This window comes from Glandiceps talaboti, chromosome 12 (genome assembly GCF_964340395.1).
Source record: "Glandiceps talaboti chromosome 12, keGlaTala1.1, whole genome shotgun sequence".
Lineage (NCBI taxonomy): Eukaryota > Metazoa > Hemichordata > Enteropneusta > Spengelidae > Glandiceps > Glandiceps talaboti.
This window is the reverse complement of record NC_135560.1, coordinates 15,750,393-15,766,406: the sequence shown is the minus strand read 5'-3', so window position 1 is coordinate 15,766,406 and position 16,014 is coordinate 15,750,393. Positions and strand designations below refer to the sequence as shown.

The 16,014-nt window shown below is 36.3% G+C and overlaps 1 protein-coding gene across 1 annotated transcript; it reads left to right on the top strand.

Annotated features, from left to right (window-relative positions):
- Window positions 1-6,167: 6,167 nt before the first annotated feature.
- On the top strand, window positions 6,168-10,805 carry LOC144443773 (F-box only protein 22-like). Its single transcript, XM_078133318.1, has 5 exons — window positions 6,168-6,330; window positions 7,396-7,600; window positions 8,053-8,218; window positions 8,722-9,064; window positions 9,403-10,805. Exons 1-5 carry the CDS (start codon window positions 6,182-6,184, stop codon window positions 9,797-9,799), a joined length of 1,260 nt encoding a protein of 419 aa, XP_077989444.1. The 5' UTR covers window positions 6,168-6,181; the 3' UTR covers window positions 9,800-10,805.
- Window positions 10,806-16,014: the final 5,209 nt, after the last annotated feature.

Below are 16,014 nucleotides of genomic sequence, written 5' to 3'. Positions count from 1 at the left end.
TGCGCTAAAATAAATTTAACACATTGAGAACGATTCTAGACTTCCTCAAGTAGAAAGTGTTTGTTTGGTTTGGTTTGGTTTGGTTTGTTGTCTGTCTGTCTGTCTGTCTGTCTGTCTGTCTGTCTGTCTGTCTGTCTGTCTGTCTGTCTGTCTGTCTGTCTGTCTGTCTGTCTGTCTGTCTGTCTGTCTGTCTGTTATTCGAAGTAAACAAATTTGGTAGTTTATACGACGTCGTTTTCATTTGTAGGAAGGGATGCGGCTTGGTTGTGGTGAACCAAATAATTGTGTATGATTATAAGTGAAAGGTAGCCAGTCTTTTACTGTTTTCGTTAATATTTTAACGCGTGAATGGTGAACGCACCTTGTTCAAATGCGTAAATGGTGAATTGTTGGCGAGAGAGAGGGGGGCAGAGAGAGGGAGAGAGAGGCGGGACGACACGCAGGCAGGCAGGTAGGTAGACGGAGAGAGAGCGCGATCGACTCACAGAGCGAGAAACAGAGATAGAACAATGACATAGAGAGAGAAAGAGACAGTGATAGTGATTGTCTGACAGACAATAGACCAGTAGAGTCAGTGTCAGAAAGACAACTGAAATTAATTGCTGTTCTAAAATAGTTTTATCCATAAATCGTCCTTACCTCCACATTGTTCAAAATAATCCAGACAGCAGTCACCACTAAAGACGCAACTATGAAGACAGCTACAATAGAAGTCGGAATTGTACCAATTACATATCGTCCATCACAATATCCTTTCCCTAATGATAGAGTAATCCGTGAGTGTTAAATAAAATCGGCAAAATCAAAATCTTAAATAAGTAAAAATAACACTTAATAAATATATGCTTTAACTAGAAATGAGAAACGAAATTAATTGAAGACTGTAGTTCAGTTTTTTTATTTCAATGAATATTTAGGCAAACCCAAAAGAAATTTGAATGTAATATAAGCATATGTACAGGAAAGAGCCAGGAAAATAATAGTATAACAGTATTTTCTACCAGTACTTGAACCAGTATAACACTTATTATGAAAGTTTAACTTAATCATTATCCATTTATATATCGAAATTAAATCTTAAATACCAAAATCGCTTAGCTAGGATTTGGGACGAGATGAACAGTTCATTGTTGGAAAAAACCTAACTTCTTTTAGTTAGCTCTCAGACTCCCCCCCCCCTAACTAAATTGGCAAAAATTGAAAATTGTTTCAGACCATATGCAATCAATTTCAAATCACTATGCAGTAGTATGTAGTCCTATGAATACATAGCCAGTATGTATTCAGGAAAAAAAAATAGTCCTTTTGATGACACCTTATTTAAGTGCTATGTATTCACTATGCGAACATGTTTCCATTTCTCAATTTAAGGACATTTTGTTAGAAATATTTGTATTTGGTACAAAACAGACCCATTAAAGGTAAAATTGTTTTTGTACTAAAATGGCTCGAACCCCCACCCCATAGTAAAAGATTCTAGTGTTTATCCTACATTCAACTATTGATATCGCCCCTTAGTACAGGGAATATTTCCCCTGTGTCTCCTGTCTATGCCAAAACGCGAAATACTACACCACTCTGTACAATATTTTATCCACAACTCTCTGTCTGTCTGTCTGTCTGTCTGTCTGTCTGTCTGTCTGTCTGTCTGTCTGTCTGTCTGTCTGTCTGTCTCCTTCTTTCTCTCTTACACTATATAAAAATAACTTTTATTATGTCTTTCAATAAAATATGTTGACAAATTCTTAAAATATCTATCTCCAACAATAAATCACGGTCGATGAAAATGGGTATTCAAAATGAAACCCCGTACACAGGGGAGATTTCTCTATAACTCCTGATAGATGATGTCTGACAGTACATATCAGCGAGAGTTGTGGGTAAATATTGCACATCACCATCCGAAATTAGATTTTTAAAAAAAAGAAAAAAAAAGTGTTTTACCGTAAGTGTCTTCGACAATAATTTCAAAGCCCTTCTCAGTATGGGAACCACCAGATACAAAACGCATCCACACAATAGGTTGAGTCAATATGAAATTGTCTGGTGCTGTGAAACCTGAATGTGCCCATATAACACTGTTGTCCTGGGTTGAACTGTCTCCATGGCCACCGAAGAAAAAGTTGCGCTCAGGCTCGGTGTTGAAATCTTGAAATCTTATAATAACTGGCGTGTCTACATATGTAGACAATATCCACCGACGCTGGCCATCATTTGAGTTATGGCCAGTACTTGGTTATTTTACATTTTATACAAGTTTTACATTATATGGTTTCACGAAATACATTCTAGAATCGAGCCTTGGTCTGGGGAGCTTCCACGAAATACATTGAATACATTTGTTTACATTCCTTGGTTGCACGAAATACATTTTATGATTGGGCAATGGTCAGGGTACTTGCACATTCTATAGTTGCACGAAATAGTATCAGCGATGGTCCGGAAGCTTGCACACAAAATGCATTTAATACACTTTTTTACATTTAATAAATTCAAGACATGTCTTACATTCTATGGTTGCACGAAATACCTTCTAGGATCAGGCAATGGTCCGGGGAGCTTACATGAAATACATTTTTACATTCTATGGTTGCACGAAATACCTTCTGGGATCAGGCGATGGGGAGCTTACATGAAATACATTTTTACATTCTATGGTTGCACGAAATACATTCTAGGATCAAACTGTTTTGATCCTGCAAACTATAATGGAATTACATTTCTACCTACCAATATTGCAAAAACTCTTTGAACTGTTCATTTCTCACTGCCTATACAACCATGGCTCCTCAACAAGAAAATATCACACCCCACAATAAGAATGGATATCAACCTGGTCAGAGTAATATTTCTACATCATTCTGTATTCTAGATGAAGTCATCATGCTGAAAAGCATAGCAAAGTATTTATGTGTAGCCTAAACATTCGCAAAACTCTTTATGGTGGAATGGTCTATTTCACACCATGGGCATAGATTCAAAACTTTGGAAAAATATGTCCTATGGACAAACATGTCAAATTGCCATAGACACATATGAATATCCTATATTTCATGTTGTACGACAGGGGAGCGTTTTTTCAACAACCCTTTTCCTAACAACCTCTTTTTTGAACGAGTACACTCGCATGACAGTGGTCAGGATTTTACGTGTGTTCGCTATTTCTTAGTTTGCCTGCTTTAGTGGATGACATTTCAATATTAGCACCAACTTGTTCTACATGTCAGAAAAAAACTTAATATAATATGCAACTACTGTTCAACATGCAGACTAAAACTATCAACCCCAAAATGTAGATTATTAGTTTGAGAAGAAACAACAACTTGGAGATGTGATCCCTCCAGCCTGGAATTCATGCGGATTGGATTTTTTTACATTCGTCTTTCCATCACTTGACTTGACTTGACTTGATATGACAATTTAGAATACTGTAGTTCAAACTCATGTAGTTGGAAATAAGTACAATATAGCTAGTAATAATCAATATATGCTGAATTAACTCATTTGACTCATGACTTCACTCTCTTGATTCATCTCACCTCAACTTGACGTTTGACTTGGCTCGACTTACCTTTGCTTGACTTGACCTTGACCTACCTTTACTTGACTTTGCTTGACCTTGACTTACCTTTAATTGACTCTTTGACTTGATTGTTGACATGACCCTTGACCTGAACTGGCAATTTAGAGGGTGGGCAAGGGGTATTTTCATACTTTATAATCGGGCCATTTCATTTTTCATTATTTGTAAAACATTGCAGTATAGTCCGTAAAATTGTAATCCCCTTTTTCCGTACACGTAAAAGAAAAATACATACAACTGTACAATGTTGAAAGGATACAAACAACACTAAAAGTGATCACAGGAGCTGGCACAAGTTCAAGTTCGCCACTAGAAACGTCGCCTAGCAAAAATAGCAGTCATATCAGAATACAAAGTGTCTTTTATTTTATTTTATTTTATTTTATTTTTTGTGGAGGAGGTGGGGGGGGGGGGGTTCATGCCCATGAACGTCAAAGTGTGTCGAAGGAAAGGAAAGAATGAATGTTCCTCTTGAACTTGGGAATTAAAAGGTATTAATTTGTATTCAATACTAAGTCTTATTTTTTCTGTAAATCCTACTGGGGACACCCTTGCCCATCCTCAGTTTAGAATACAGTGGATAAAACTCATGGAATTGTACAAAGTACAAATATTTAACATATTGTTCAATACACACACTTTTGAAAAAAAACATTCAATAATTGCGCTTAAAACTTCAGCAAAGACTCTGAAAAGCTCAAAGTTGATGGAATCATGGAGTATTATTTTCATATGAGTAACCAGTAGCACTGTACCTAAAATATTTAACGAATAAATGTCAGATGAAACTATTTCACAATTTCACACACAGACACACACACACACACACACACACACACACACACACACACACAAACACACACACACACACATACATACACACATACATACACACACACACATGCACACACACAAATGTATTGACAATCTATAACATCGATATATTGCAGTCTAACTGGGTGTATTCAACTCAAAGTCTCGACTTCACACATAGACATGTACAATGCAAATTACAAATACTACGCAATATAACTTGATGCATATAAACTTGTTTGACTTACGATTGCTGACCTCTTCCCCGACGGCGATCAACCGGATACTACTACAAAAATGTCCATTTGAATTCATTGCCAAATCCTAGTATTTCAGTCAAAGTTGATATTGTCCAAGAGTGCAGACAGTTCACTCACTAGTTCAAAACCATTAGCAAGCTTAAGTCTACAACAAGCACTTTTGAAGATGATAGTGATGAACGCACTGTAGACCCCACACCATGCAGACGTCAGGCAACTGCCATTTACCATATACACACTCTGTGCAGAGATTCCTTTAGTCAAGGGATAGGAACACTTTGAAAACATATTGGTTTTCACTTCAATTCCAGTCCGGATAAACTGTCTGTTCTTACAGTAACCTGACTCATTTCATAAAGCACCTGTTACCTTGCATTGTGGTTGTAACTATTATCACACGGACATGCTCAAATCCTGAACGGACTAATGTCACCTATTAGTTGTGAATGGGGCGCGTAATCCCTCTTCCTGCTACTGTCATGATCATCTTTCAAGCATGCCTTTGGTTTTCAACTCTCTCCGAAGACTGCCGAACGTTGTGCAAAACGATAGTTTGGGTGTTTACGTTTTGTTTGCAAAAACTTCAGACTGAGGTGCAATACTCATAGGATAAACATATTTTGCGACCCGTTAGCTAAAATGTCCACATCGGTGCGCTGCAACTGTGCTAGGTCTTGTCTAATACGAAACATCAATCGAACATGTTAATTCTCTGTTTTACGTAATTTGCATTTAACGTAAACAACTCGGCCACCTGGTAGTACTATAACATGATAATTCACTACCATGATGTACATACAAACTTACAAAGTAAACCCTCACTGATTTACATACAGCGTACAGATGTTTTGTCTCGGCCCCATGATAACATTCACTGATGGATACTATCTTGACCTACTATCTACTTGACCTAGACTGTATCTATTGTTTGTTTACCAAGCTCAAGTTCATGAATTTTAGTTTTCATTCGCATGTGTTGAACTTACAGAAATATTCTCATTAGTACTCACCTGTTCTCTATTACATGTATAAGCAGTGACAATTGTCCCTATGACTGTTACCGACTGCAATGTATATTCCTAGCTTGTGGCACAGACAAATAATTCTTACTTGTCTGTGCTTGTGGGTATTCACTCCAGACATGCTGCTAAGCTTTCACACCTCATATATATAAATTGTTGTTGAGTTCAAATCCTCAGAAATCAAATGGTTTACCCCTAATTATTCTTTTCAGTCTTTATTTTTATCGATCATGTAGTAATATCGTCACTGTCCAGCGTCAAGTGCTCGTGCTTTCGCCCTGCTACCTTTGTGTTAATTTTAAGTTTGTAATTGCAACAGGGTTTGAACACGAGTGATTGTTCTTTAAAACTCTATTATGTACGAAAAAAATACCGTTTGTTAATGTTATGAAGGAACGATATGGTACAGCAAAATAAACAAAGGCATAAATAATTGTGTCGCGCGAGGCGCTCTAGGGTCAGAGTTCAAGAACTTCAAGATGGCGAACAGTCCGAGTGATGTTATGATGTCTACAGGATCCTCATCAAATCTGAACGAAATGATGGATGATGGGCCTGCCAGTAAGGCTGAATGGGTGCTCACACACATGCATGAAATTGTAGAAAATTTTATGTCATTTTTGCCTGCCAGAACTCTAAATACTTGTGCACGGTAAGAATTTGACAATTTTTTTTTCGACTGTCACTGTCAGTTAGTAATAGTATAGTGTTACGTAGTCCTGCTTACATGACGGTGCACGAGTCTGTATTACTGACTTGACTCTAAACACAATTGTCAGAATCGAGTCCCGAATTCCTCCGTATGCAAGCAGGACTAAGTGTTACGTTATGTTTGTATCTAGACGAGAGTCGAGTACACTATGTACATGTAGTGTACGGTGTCAGTTAGGTATTTTTGGTGGGTGCTCAGACTACTAAGTTAGTGGTCTGAGGTGGGTAACCGTATGACTCCGTTCTCACCTACCACATATATCTGACGCTTTACTTATGGTCCCACTGGAAACAAGTTTTTGACTTTTGGGGTTATTCAAGTAATTCAACAATTTGTACCAGTTTTTATTTGTATATCTGTGCTGTAGATCTTGTTGTTTAACTTTTACTGAAATAAACTAAACCTAACAATACTCAAGAAAAGGTTATATCGGAATAACCTAACCACACTTGTATGGCTGTAGCGTACGTTGCACTATTGGGGTCGAGTGACAACTGTTAGGATAGTGGAAATAGGGTTGTAGCGTTAGTCCTACACATCTACAGCCTCAGGTAGGCCAAGTCTGAAATAGTTAAAAGTGCATTTTGTAATTTTGTAATTTTGGGTATGCAGTGAGTCAGTATAGACTTATAATGACAACATTTTATAATAATTGATACTACACTCTATCATAGTCTATTCAATTCAATTCAATTCAATAGAACTTTATTCATCCCAGACATGTGGCTCAAATACAATACATCAATATATCAAAAAATACAAACAAATATACAAAACAATATATACAGAGACACAGAACGATACTAAGACAATCAACATCACTCAAAAAGTTTACGAATGTCTATGTTATCACTATAATATTGTTTTTTTAAACTTTTCATTACATACAAAATCAACACACATTTCATTGTATATCATGTATCAGTATATATATATATATATGACAATAAAACACATGATAATAAAACTAATTATTATCAATATTTTGATACTGTGTTACTATAGTGTTTGCAAATGTTGGCAGGGAGTTGCCAAGAAGGTCTTAAGGTATCGACAACAAATATCATGGGTAGTTTATGACCCAGATATTCCATCTATATACCATGATGAAGACAGTAACAATGATTATGATGATAGTGATGATGAAGATGATGAAGATGAGAGGGATAGCAAGTCAATATTTGCTAAAGAACTTGAAAAGTGTTTACAGGTATGCAGAGTTAATTAATGTATTCAATAATTTGACCCAGAAGCTGAAAATTTGTACGATTTGAGTTCTTCCCAAGTACAAATTACAGTACTGATATTGACAGGGGAATAAAAATACATATAGTTTTGTAATAGCAGATAGGCTATTCAACCCACTGATGTGCAAAGAACTGATTTTAATATTATTTGTATGACTAGTAACGAACCAATGACACAACTAATTAAAAACTCACAACTCAAGGATCAATCACTGTTTTATGTATTGCAAACCTGCAGAATATGATTATCTATATTATAGCGCTTTCAATCGAAGTTTGAATGATGAATTACTGCAATATATTGATACATTTCTGAACTTGTTCTTATGCATTGACGTAGATCTGGCCAACATTATAATTACTGAGAGAGCAACATATATAATGACACCATATCATAATTTGTATACCGTTTCAGTGTTGTTCCAGTGTGCCTAGGTTGGCATTATTATTCATGGAACCAGGTGCTGATTCACTCTTCCCAGAAAATGGAGCTTCAGCTGGCAATAGTATTGAATCTTATTTACACCAATCCTTGCCTAAAGACTGCCTTCTATTAGGCTTCAACTGTCCAGGAGTCGTTAGTAAGTAAAAGACTGTGTTATAACAGTCCTATACACCTCCCACCCTCACCTCACCCATTGCATTTCAGTATTCACACAAGTTAAGTCTGCATAGGTTATTTGAAGTGCAAACTTTCTCCAAAATAGTCTTGCTATAGAATGTCTCGTGTAGAAGTGTTTATGATGCTCAAAATATAGTCTATCATTCAATAGGGTGTCTATAGACTCGACTTAGCAACTTGCAAATACTGAGCTGACTGCTCTAACCATCTGACCATCATGGCGCTCCATCTTATACGTATGTCAGCTTGAAAAAAATTTGGAATCAAATGCCATTTTATTTTGGCAGTTCAGCAGTGATAACTTAGTAAGTTGACAATGTTAATTGACATTTCAGAACTATTGTAATATCCAGTGTAAATTCTGTATTGTTACTTGGATCCTCAGACTTCATTTCATTGCAATATGCAAAATGTCAAATTAACTGCAACTGTTAATTCTGAGTCATAACTCTCTTCTCCAAGGTACATCTCAAGATATGAAACACACCTCAGAATCTGAAGACCAGAAGCAAAGTTGTTTCTCCTTACTCTTTCCTAAAATGAACGGAGTAGATATCCACACCATGAAGATTTCCAAGAAAGAATTTACTAAAGGATCCCACCGGCTCAACATCTTAGAAGCTACGGGAATTCCAGAAGATGCTGATGTCAAGTGTATACTGTTGATTGGTTACAACCGCTTTGCGTTTCAAGCCATGGGACAGATTGTACATTTTTTAGCTGACGCCTTCAAACAGAAGAATAGAGATGTAGTGATAGCTGGTGCCTATGCAAATGATATTATGACACCAAGGAGTGTGGACAGGTTTGTACTTACTGGTGTTTCGTAAATGAAATCAAATTTTCTGAGAATAGAGATGTATTGATCAAGATTTATCAAGACCGAATGATTTGTAATTAATTGCTGCTCTCACAATAACTGTCAAAAACCCAGTATTTGTCTAAACCACATGGTACTTAAAAGCGATGCATCAAACTGAATATGATTCAAACACTAAATTTGGGAACCATTACTATGCAAATTATATGCAAATTATTAGGCAAATGATCCTTCATGCTTGCCAGACTCCTTTAGCAAACCAAAACCAAACATTTCTGAGAGGGAGTCTGATGAGATGGCATTTCTTTTGTTTTGTATTTCAGAGAAGAGAAGAAGACAGGAATTCTTGGTCTTGCATTTTGTGGACCCAATGTAAAAGCTGCATCAGTGCTTCTTGATGCCAAGGTGTATACACCAGAACTTGCCAAAACTGAGATTGAGAAACTTAAACAGACAGGACTCTCTGAAAAAAAGAGCCTAGCGTTTATGTTTGCTTGTATAGGCAGAGGTAATTACCACTACAATCAGCGTAACGTGGAGAGTAAAGTCTTCAGAAGCTTATTTCCAAAGACGCCGCTCTTTGGTTTCTTCGGAAACGGAGAAATTGGATGCGAGATGTTGACTTGTGGCCAAAGAAATGAACCATCAGAGTGCTCATTCAAGAAGCAAGAATTTATGCATGCATATACAACTATATTTTGTATGCTGTCATTTGGCTGAAGACGTGTGTCGCGTGAAAGAAACGGTTGAAAGATTCATCATTATGGGTGTTCTTTGGGGAGATGATCAAAAACATGCTCAGTGTAGTTTTAGGGAGAGATCAAAAACGTACTTGATTTGCTTTTGGGGACTCGGAGAGATCAAAAGCATGTTTGATGTGCTTTTGGGGACTCGGAGTGATCAGAAACGTGCTAAGTGTACTGTTGGGAATGATCGAAAACATACTTTAATTCACTTTTGGGGATTCTGAATAATCAAAAACATGTTAGATACATTTTTGGGTAGTGATCAAAAATATGTTCACAATGATAAACTGGCAAGCCAACATGTTACACTATCCTCTCTCTGTATCCATGACGAGTCTAGTTTTTATATGTATGTACTGGAGATGTCAATGTCTTTTATTACAGACTTTTTGTAAAACACTCATGGTGGAGTGATATATTTGGTGTTTTAACTAAGGACTTTTACTCAACGCAAACAGAGTGACTAGATAATTATATTTTCATTGATTGAACAATGTAACTATAAACTCAGACCCAGTTTCCTAATTTTTGAGGGATGTTTTTATAACTTTTAAGTTTTAGTCATTTTCAGTGATTGGAGAGTTGTGAAGTTTCGGTGACATGGTGCCGTGGAACATTATTTAAAACAGTCAACTTCAGTGTCCAGTAGATTGAAAAGACAATCGACAGTTCAGCTTGAAAAGGGAAGTGTATTTTAGGGGGTTGATTCTTGTGACAAAACTGAGACTTTCTGTCATATACAAAAAATGACAAGGTAATTTGACACAGAACATTACTCCAAAACAAATTTATTGTAGTCTTTCTCCATGGATACATTTTGAAAGAGCACAGTGATATTTATGGTAATGTGTCAAATTCTGTTTAATTTGACTTTTTAATCAGGTTATTTCTTTACAAACAACTTGAAGAGTTCATATCCATACAGCCTCTCTACTGACTGAATATGTGATAGACAGTTGTCCACAAGCTGAATCTGTGACTCCACTACACTCATTATAGCCTGTCTACTGACTGAATCTGTGACTCCTATACACTCATTCACCATAGCGTATAGTGATTGAGTGTAGTGAAGTCCCAGATTCAATCAGTAGACAGGCTATAGTGATTGAGTGTAGTGAAGTCCCAGATTCAATCAGTAGACAGGTTATAGTGAATGAGTGTAGCGGAGTCACAGATTCAGTCAGTAGACAGGCTATAGTGAATGAGTGTAGCGGAGTCACAGATTCAGTCAGTAGACAGGCTATAGTGATTGAGTGTAGTGAAGTCCCAGATTCAATCAGTAGACAGGTTATAGTGAATGAGTGTAGCGGAGTCACAGATTCAGTCAGTAGACAGGCTATAGTGAATGAGTGTAGTGGAGTCACAGATTCAGTCGGTAGACAGGCTATAGTGAATTCTGTCAGTAGACAGGCTATAGTGAATGAGTGTAGTGGAGTCACAGATTTAGTCAGTAGACAGGCTATAGTGAATGAGTGTAGCGGAGTCACAGATTCAGTCAGTAGACAGGCTATAGTGAATTCTGTCAGTAGACAGGCTATAGTGAATGAGTGTAGTGGAGTCACAGATTCAGTCAGTAGACAGGCTATAGTGAATGAGTGTAGTGGAGTCACAGATTCAGTCAGTAGACAGGCTATAGTGAATGAGTGTAGTGGAGTCATAGATTCAGTCAGTAGACAGGTTATAGTGAATGAGTGTAGTGGAGTCACAGATTCAGTCAGTAGACAGGCTATAGTGAATGAGTGTAGTGGAGTCATAGATTCAGTCAGTAGACAGGTTATAGTGAATGAGTGTAGTGGAGTCACAGATTCAGTCAGTAGACAGGCTATAGTGAATGAGTGTAGTGGAGTCACAGATTCAGTCAGTAGATTGGCCAATGTCCATACCAACAACCTTCAAAACTTTCAGAGTTTGTGACTTCCTAGTATTCTAAGTCAGTTGATAAAGTATAATGTATAACGTGATGTTTTATCATTGAAAGTGTATATTCTATTTAAGTCGCACATAACTATTTGAGGTATTAAATTTTCCAAAATGGTGTTAATGTAAGCTCATTGATGTCTGCATGCCTTCTTAACAAGAAATATTTTAAGCAGTGCCCTGCTGACAAATTAGTATACCAGTGCAAAGTAAGATCTTACATAATTCATGAATCATTTGAACATCCTGTCTCTAAATGGCAGTCCATCCAGTAGACTGCAAGATAGTCACGCTGCCATCAACGGCCTTCTCTTTCATGATTGTTTTTTTTTTTGGCGATAGTAAGCACTTAGGAGTCAATATCTATGTTCTACTATTTACATATGCATGTGTGCAGATTCCTACGAGGCAATGCATGTCCATGGCAAGGACTTCAGCTGAACAATGAATGGGGAGCAAGTTTCAACTTTGTTTCTTGCCAATCACATGTAGTATGGTGATGTACAACAGGCAACTGGACAATTTCACTTGCCCATCACAAGTAACTATCACCAACACACACATGCACATACACACACGTACATACACACACACATCAATAGATAAGTTCTCTTGCCAATCATGAGCACTACTACATGTACATCATAAACTTCAGTTGTGCTAAAAATTTATTTCACTTTGCATTTAGTTGGGGTTACATAATTACATCTCAGATAAACTTATGTAATGGCTACATAAATAACTTGCCTGTTGACATCGCAATCTGTAATTTTGATTCACTGTCTAACTACCATTTCTTCTGATGTTATCAATGGCTACCAATCACAGGGTGGGAGTGATTGATAATGTGGTTTGAAAATTGCACGATTGCTTTGAAAAAAATACACATGGTTACTATGTTAATGTACCCTTGTCGAGATGGGCACAAGAGCAACATACTTTACAGATAGCTAATATTATGTAAATATCCACAAACTGATAACTGCCTTTGTGGCCATGGCTAAATTAATTGGTTAATTGATAGCATTACAAGTGGTTAGTGAGACAGCAAAGCAAAACACATCGTGATGCTGGTTTGTGAGACAGTGAAGCCAAATCACAGATTGCGATGTAGACTAGCGAGATAGTGAAGCAAAATCACATTGGGGTCACGATGTTGGTTAGTGCATAGACCCTCCATCACCTTGGTGGAGGGTCTATGGTTAGTGAGACAGGAAAGCAAAATCACACTGGGGTCAAAATGTAGGTTAGTGAGATAGCAAAGCAAAATCACACATCTCAATTTAGACAGGCTATAAAATGACATAAAAACATGGCATCGTACAACATGTTTAAATACAACAAATAAATTTCAGATTAAGTTAATGGCTACACTAAGGGGGGGGGGGGGAGGGGCTTTCAACTTGACTTTGGCTTGATAGTTGTAAATTACTACTCAGATTTGCAGTTTCAAATTATGCTACCCGAGTTGTCATCCAAGATTGATGGACGTCACACCACATCTAGGTGTAGGTACAAACAGAACCTTTATTGTGCTAGTCTTGGCTTTACATGTAGATGTTGATCCTCTCAACACATGCTTAGGAAAACAAATTCAAAAGTTTACTTTAATGAAGTGTTGGCCAGAAAATGGGTGCAAATTCTTACTAGATTTTAAATTTACCTGTTGTGTATGTGTCAGATGATGTAATAGTTGTGTGCCCATGTGATATGAATCTTAATGAACCTGTATTGATAGACAGAATCAGCCAATCACAGAAGGAAACACTTTCTGATTGAGTCAATCATAAACACAACACAACTTCAGAGTATGTAAGTGGGTTCAGCTATGAGATGGTACGCTAATTTTAGGTTTAGATACCAAACTATTTTGTGTTTTCATAATTTAAGTATGTGTTGAGAGGATATAGTCAAGACCAGCACAGTGACGTTTCTAAGCTCAGGTTCTAACTGGTAAGGTTTGATTGTCATAACAAGTGTTCATACACATCAGTTATGTAATGCTGTGAATACCAAATTAGAACCGTCCTTAGATTACAAGATCTTTTCCAAGTGACAACTCATATCCTTGTTCCTATGGCTACTCGTGTAATTAGAAACAGGATACTTCACGTAATGTATTTAAGGATGAGATGCATAACTAATACTAAACAGAACAGAGTAGTAATGACGTGTTGTCCTGCATCTTCCCGCCCCTCACCCCACTTTACTTTCTTGAAAACACGATCTGAAAATAAAGTATACATTATAATAACACAAACTAATGCAATACAGAACAGAGTAGTATTGATGAGTGGACCTGTCTCCCCCCCCCCCCCCCCCCACTTTCATGTGGTTTCAAAATGATGTCATGGCTACATATTTGTACATTTTTTGTAAGGAGACAACTTCTTTTTTGTGGTGAAAACTTACCAGTTTACGAACTTGTTTTCTACAATATCATGTTTGATGTAAATGCTGTACTTCTTAATGTACTTTTCATTACTTTCTGGTGAAACACAAGACCTCAGAAAAACAAGAAAACAAACTTTGAATTGATACTCAACATCAACACTTGAAACCTACCAAGTGTTACAGAATTAATTTTTTTAATCACATATCTGATAATTTTTAAAATTTTCACTTTCAAAGCAACAAACTAATACTATCTGGTTTATCAACAAATATAACAGGTATAGAAGAAGAGAACTTATTTAATTTCATTCTGAAGTCGATAAAATAAATATTGTAACCCACGAGTTGTATAAATACATGAATATAATGTTTGGCATTTGCCTGTGTGTGTGCAACCAAATACACCAATAAATTATTTCTATATCCTTTTCACCAAAGAAGTAAATATTTCGATATAATGTGGAAGTTGAATCATGCCTCTTTCAATAAACTTACTCCATCATTCCTCCTTCAATAAATTAAGAGCACTAGACTGGACGACCACAAGTTGTGGAAAAAATTGTTTATCATACTGAAAATAACTACTGTGGAATATTCAGTTAGAATCCACAACTACAAAATACAACTCTGGCAATCGAGGTCTCAGTTTACTAAATTAAGATAGATACAAAGTAAAATTATTGTTGCAACATTTCGATATAAGCTATTGAATGGACGTCGGTTTAATTGTACTCTCAGTAGGGTTGCATTTCTGACTTCAGATATCTATCAGTGTACATTTTTGGAGACAGGGTGATTGGATTACATGTACCACAACAGAGGCATTGCCATCACCTACATGTGTAATCTACCACATCAAACAACAACAGTGTTTAGTTTGTGTCTATCTTAGTAAACCAAGACCTCAATTTCCAGTGTAGTAACAAAATAACAACGAAGCTAACAATACGAGGTTCAACTAAAACTTACAATGTATTGCCTTTAAATATTTGAAAAAAATATAAAAGTAAGACGTCAGAAACTTCTAAAAAAAAATTCATCTCACTACAACAGAAACTGTAAACTAAAACTTTACAATGTATGGCCTTAAATATTTCAAAGAATATAACAATAAGACCCCCAAAACTTCTAAAATTATCACTACAACAGAAATTGTGTACTCTTTAAATGAACCTTGGTAAAATCCGGTATTTCTTGGTCTAATGGTAAATTCAAATTTTACATCATTGCAATCATATTCCTGATAATTTTGAAGTCATGGTATATTCAAATATATCCTTAAATTCAAATTCAACATATTCAAATTGATATTGCATTCCAATTCAAACTAATCCTTAATTCAAATTCAACAAGTTCAAATTAATATTGCATTGAAATCATGGTGTTTTCAAATATATCCTTAAATTCAAATTCAACAAGTTCAAATTAATATTGCCTTCGGATTCAAACTAATTTTGAAATCATGGTATTTTCAAATATATCCTTAATTAAAATTCAGCAAGTTCAAATTAACATTATATTTAGATTCAGTTTCAGAATGAACTCTGGTCGTAGTAAATTGTAATCAAATTCAATGTAACGGATTCACATTACAAATGTCCTTGCAACGGTGAACTCTTAACTTTTTGTGCACAACATGTGAAAGCACATAATCCATACCATGCTAACTCACATGCACTCTCGTGTATGCATTACATGTGCACACACACACACACACACACACACACACACACACGGCTTATAATTTAAGCACCATTGCAAAATGGAAGCAATAAATACTGTATAGTCGAGTTACATATGAAATTCTATTTAAAACTATGAAAGAACTAAAGATAAAGCACCATATATGATATATACAACTGTATTCAGGAAGTAAGG

Excerpts from the sequence above, each read along its gene's own strand:
- LOC144443773 (XM_078133318.1), top strand. The coding sequence starts at position 6,182 with ATGATGTCTACAGGATCCTCATCAAATCTGAACGAAATGATGGATGAT. Across the intron at positions 7,601-8,052 it reads AACTTGAAAAGTGTTTACAG|TGTTGTTCCAGTGTGCCTAG; the intron begins GTATGCAGAGTT and ends ATACCGTTTCAG. Across the intron at positions 9,065-9,402 it reads ACACCAAGGAGTGTGGACAG|AGAAGAGAAGAAGACAGGAA; the intron begins GTTTGTACTTAC and ends TTTGTATTTCAG.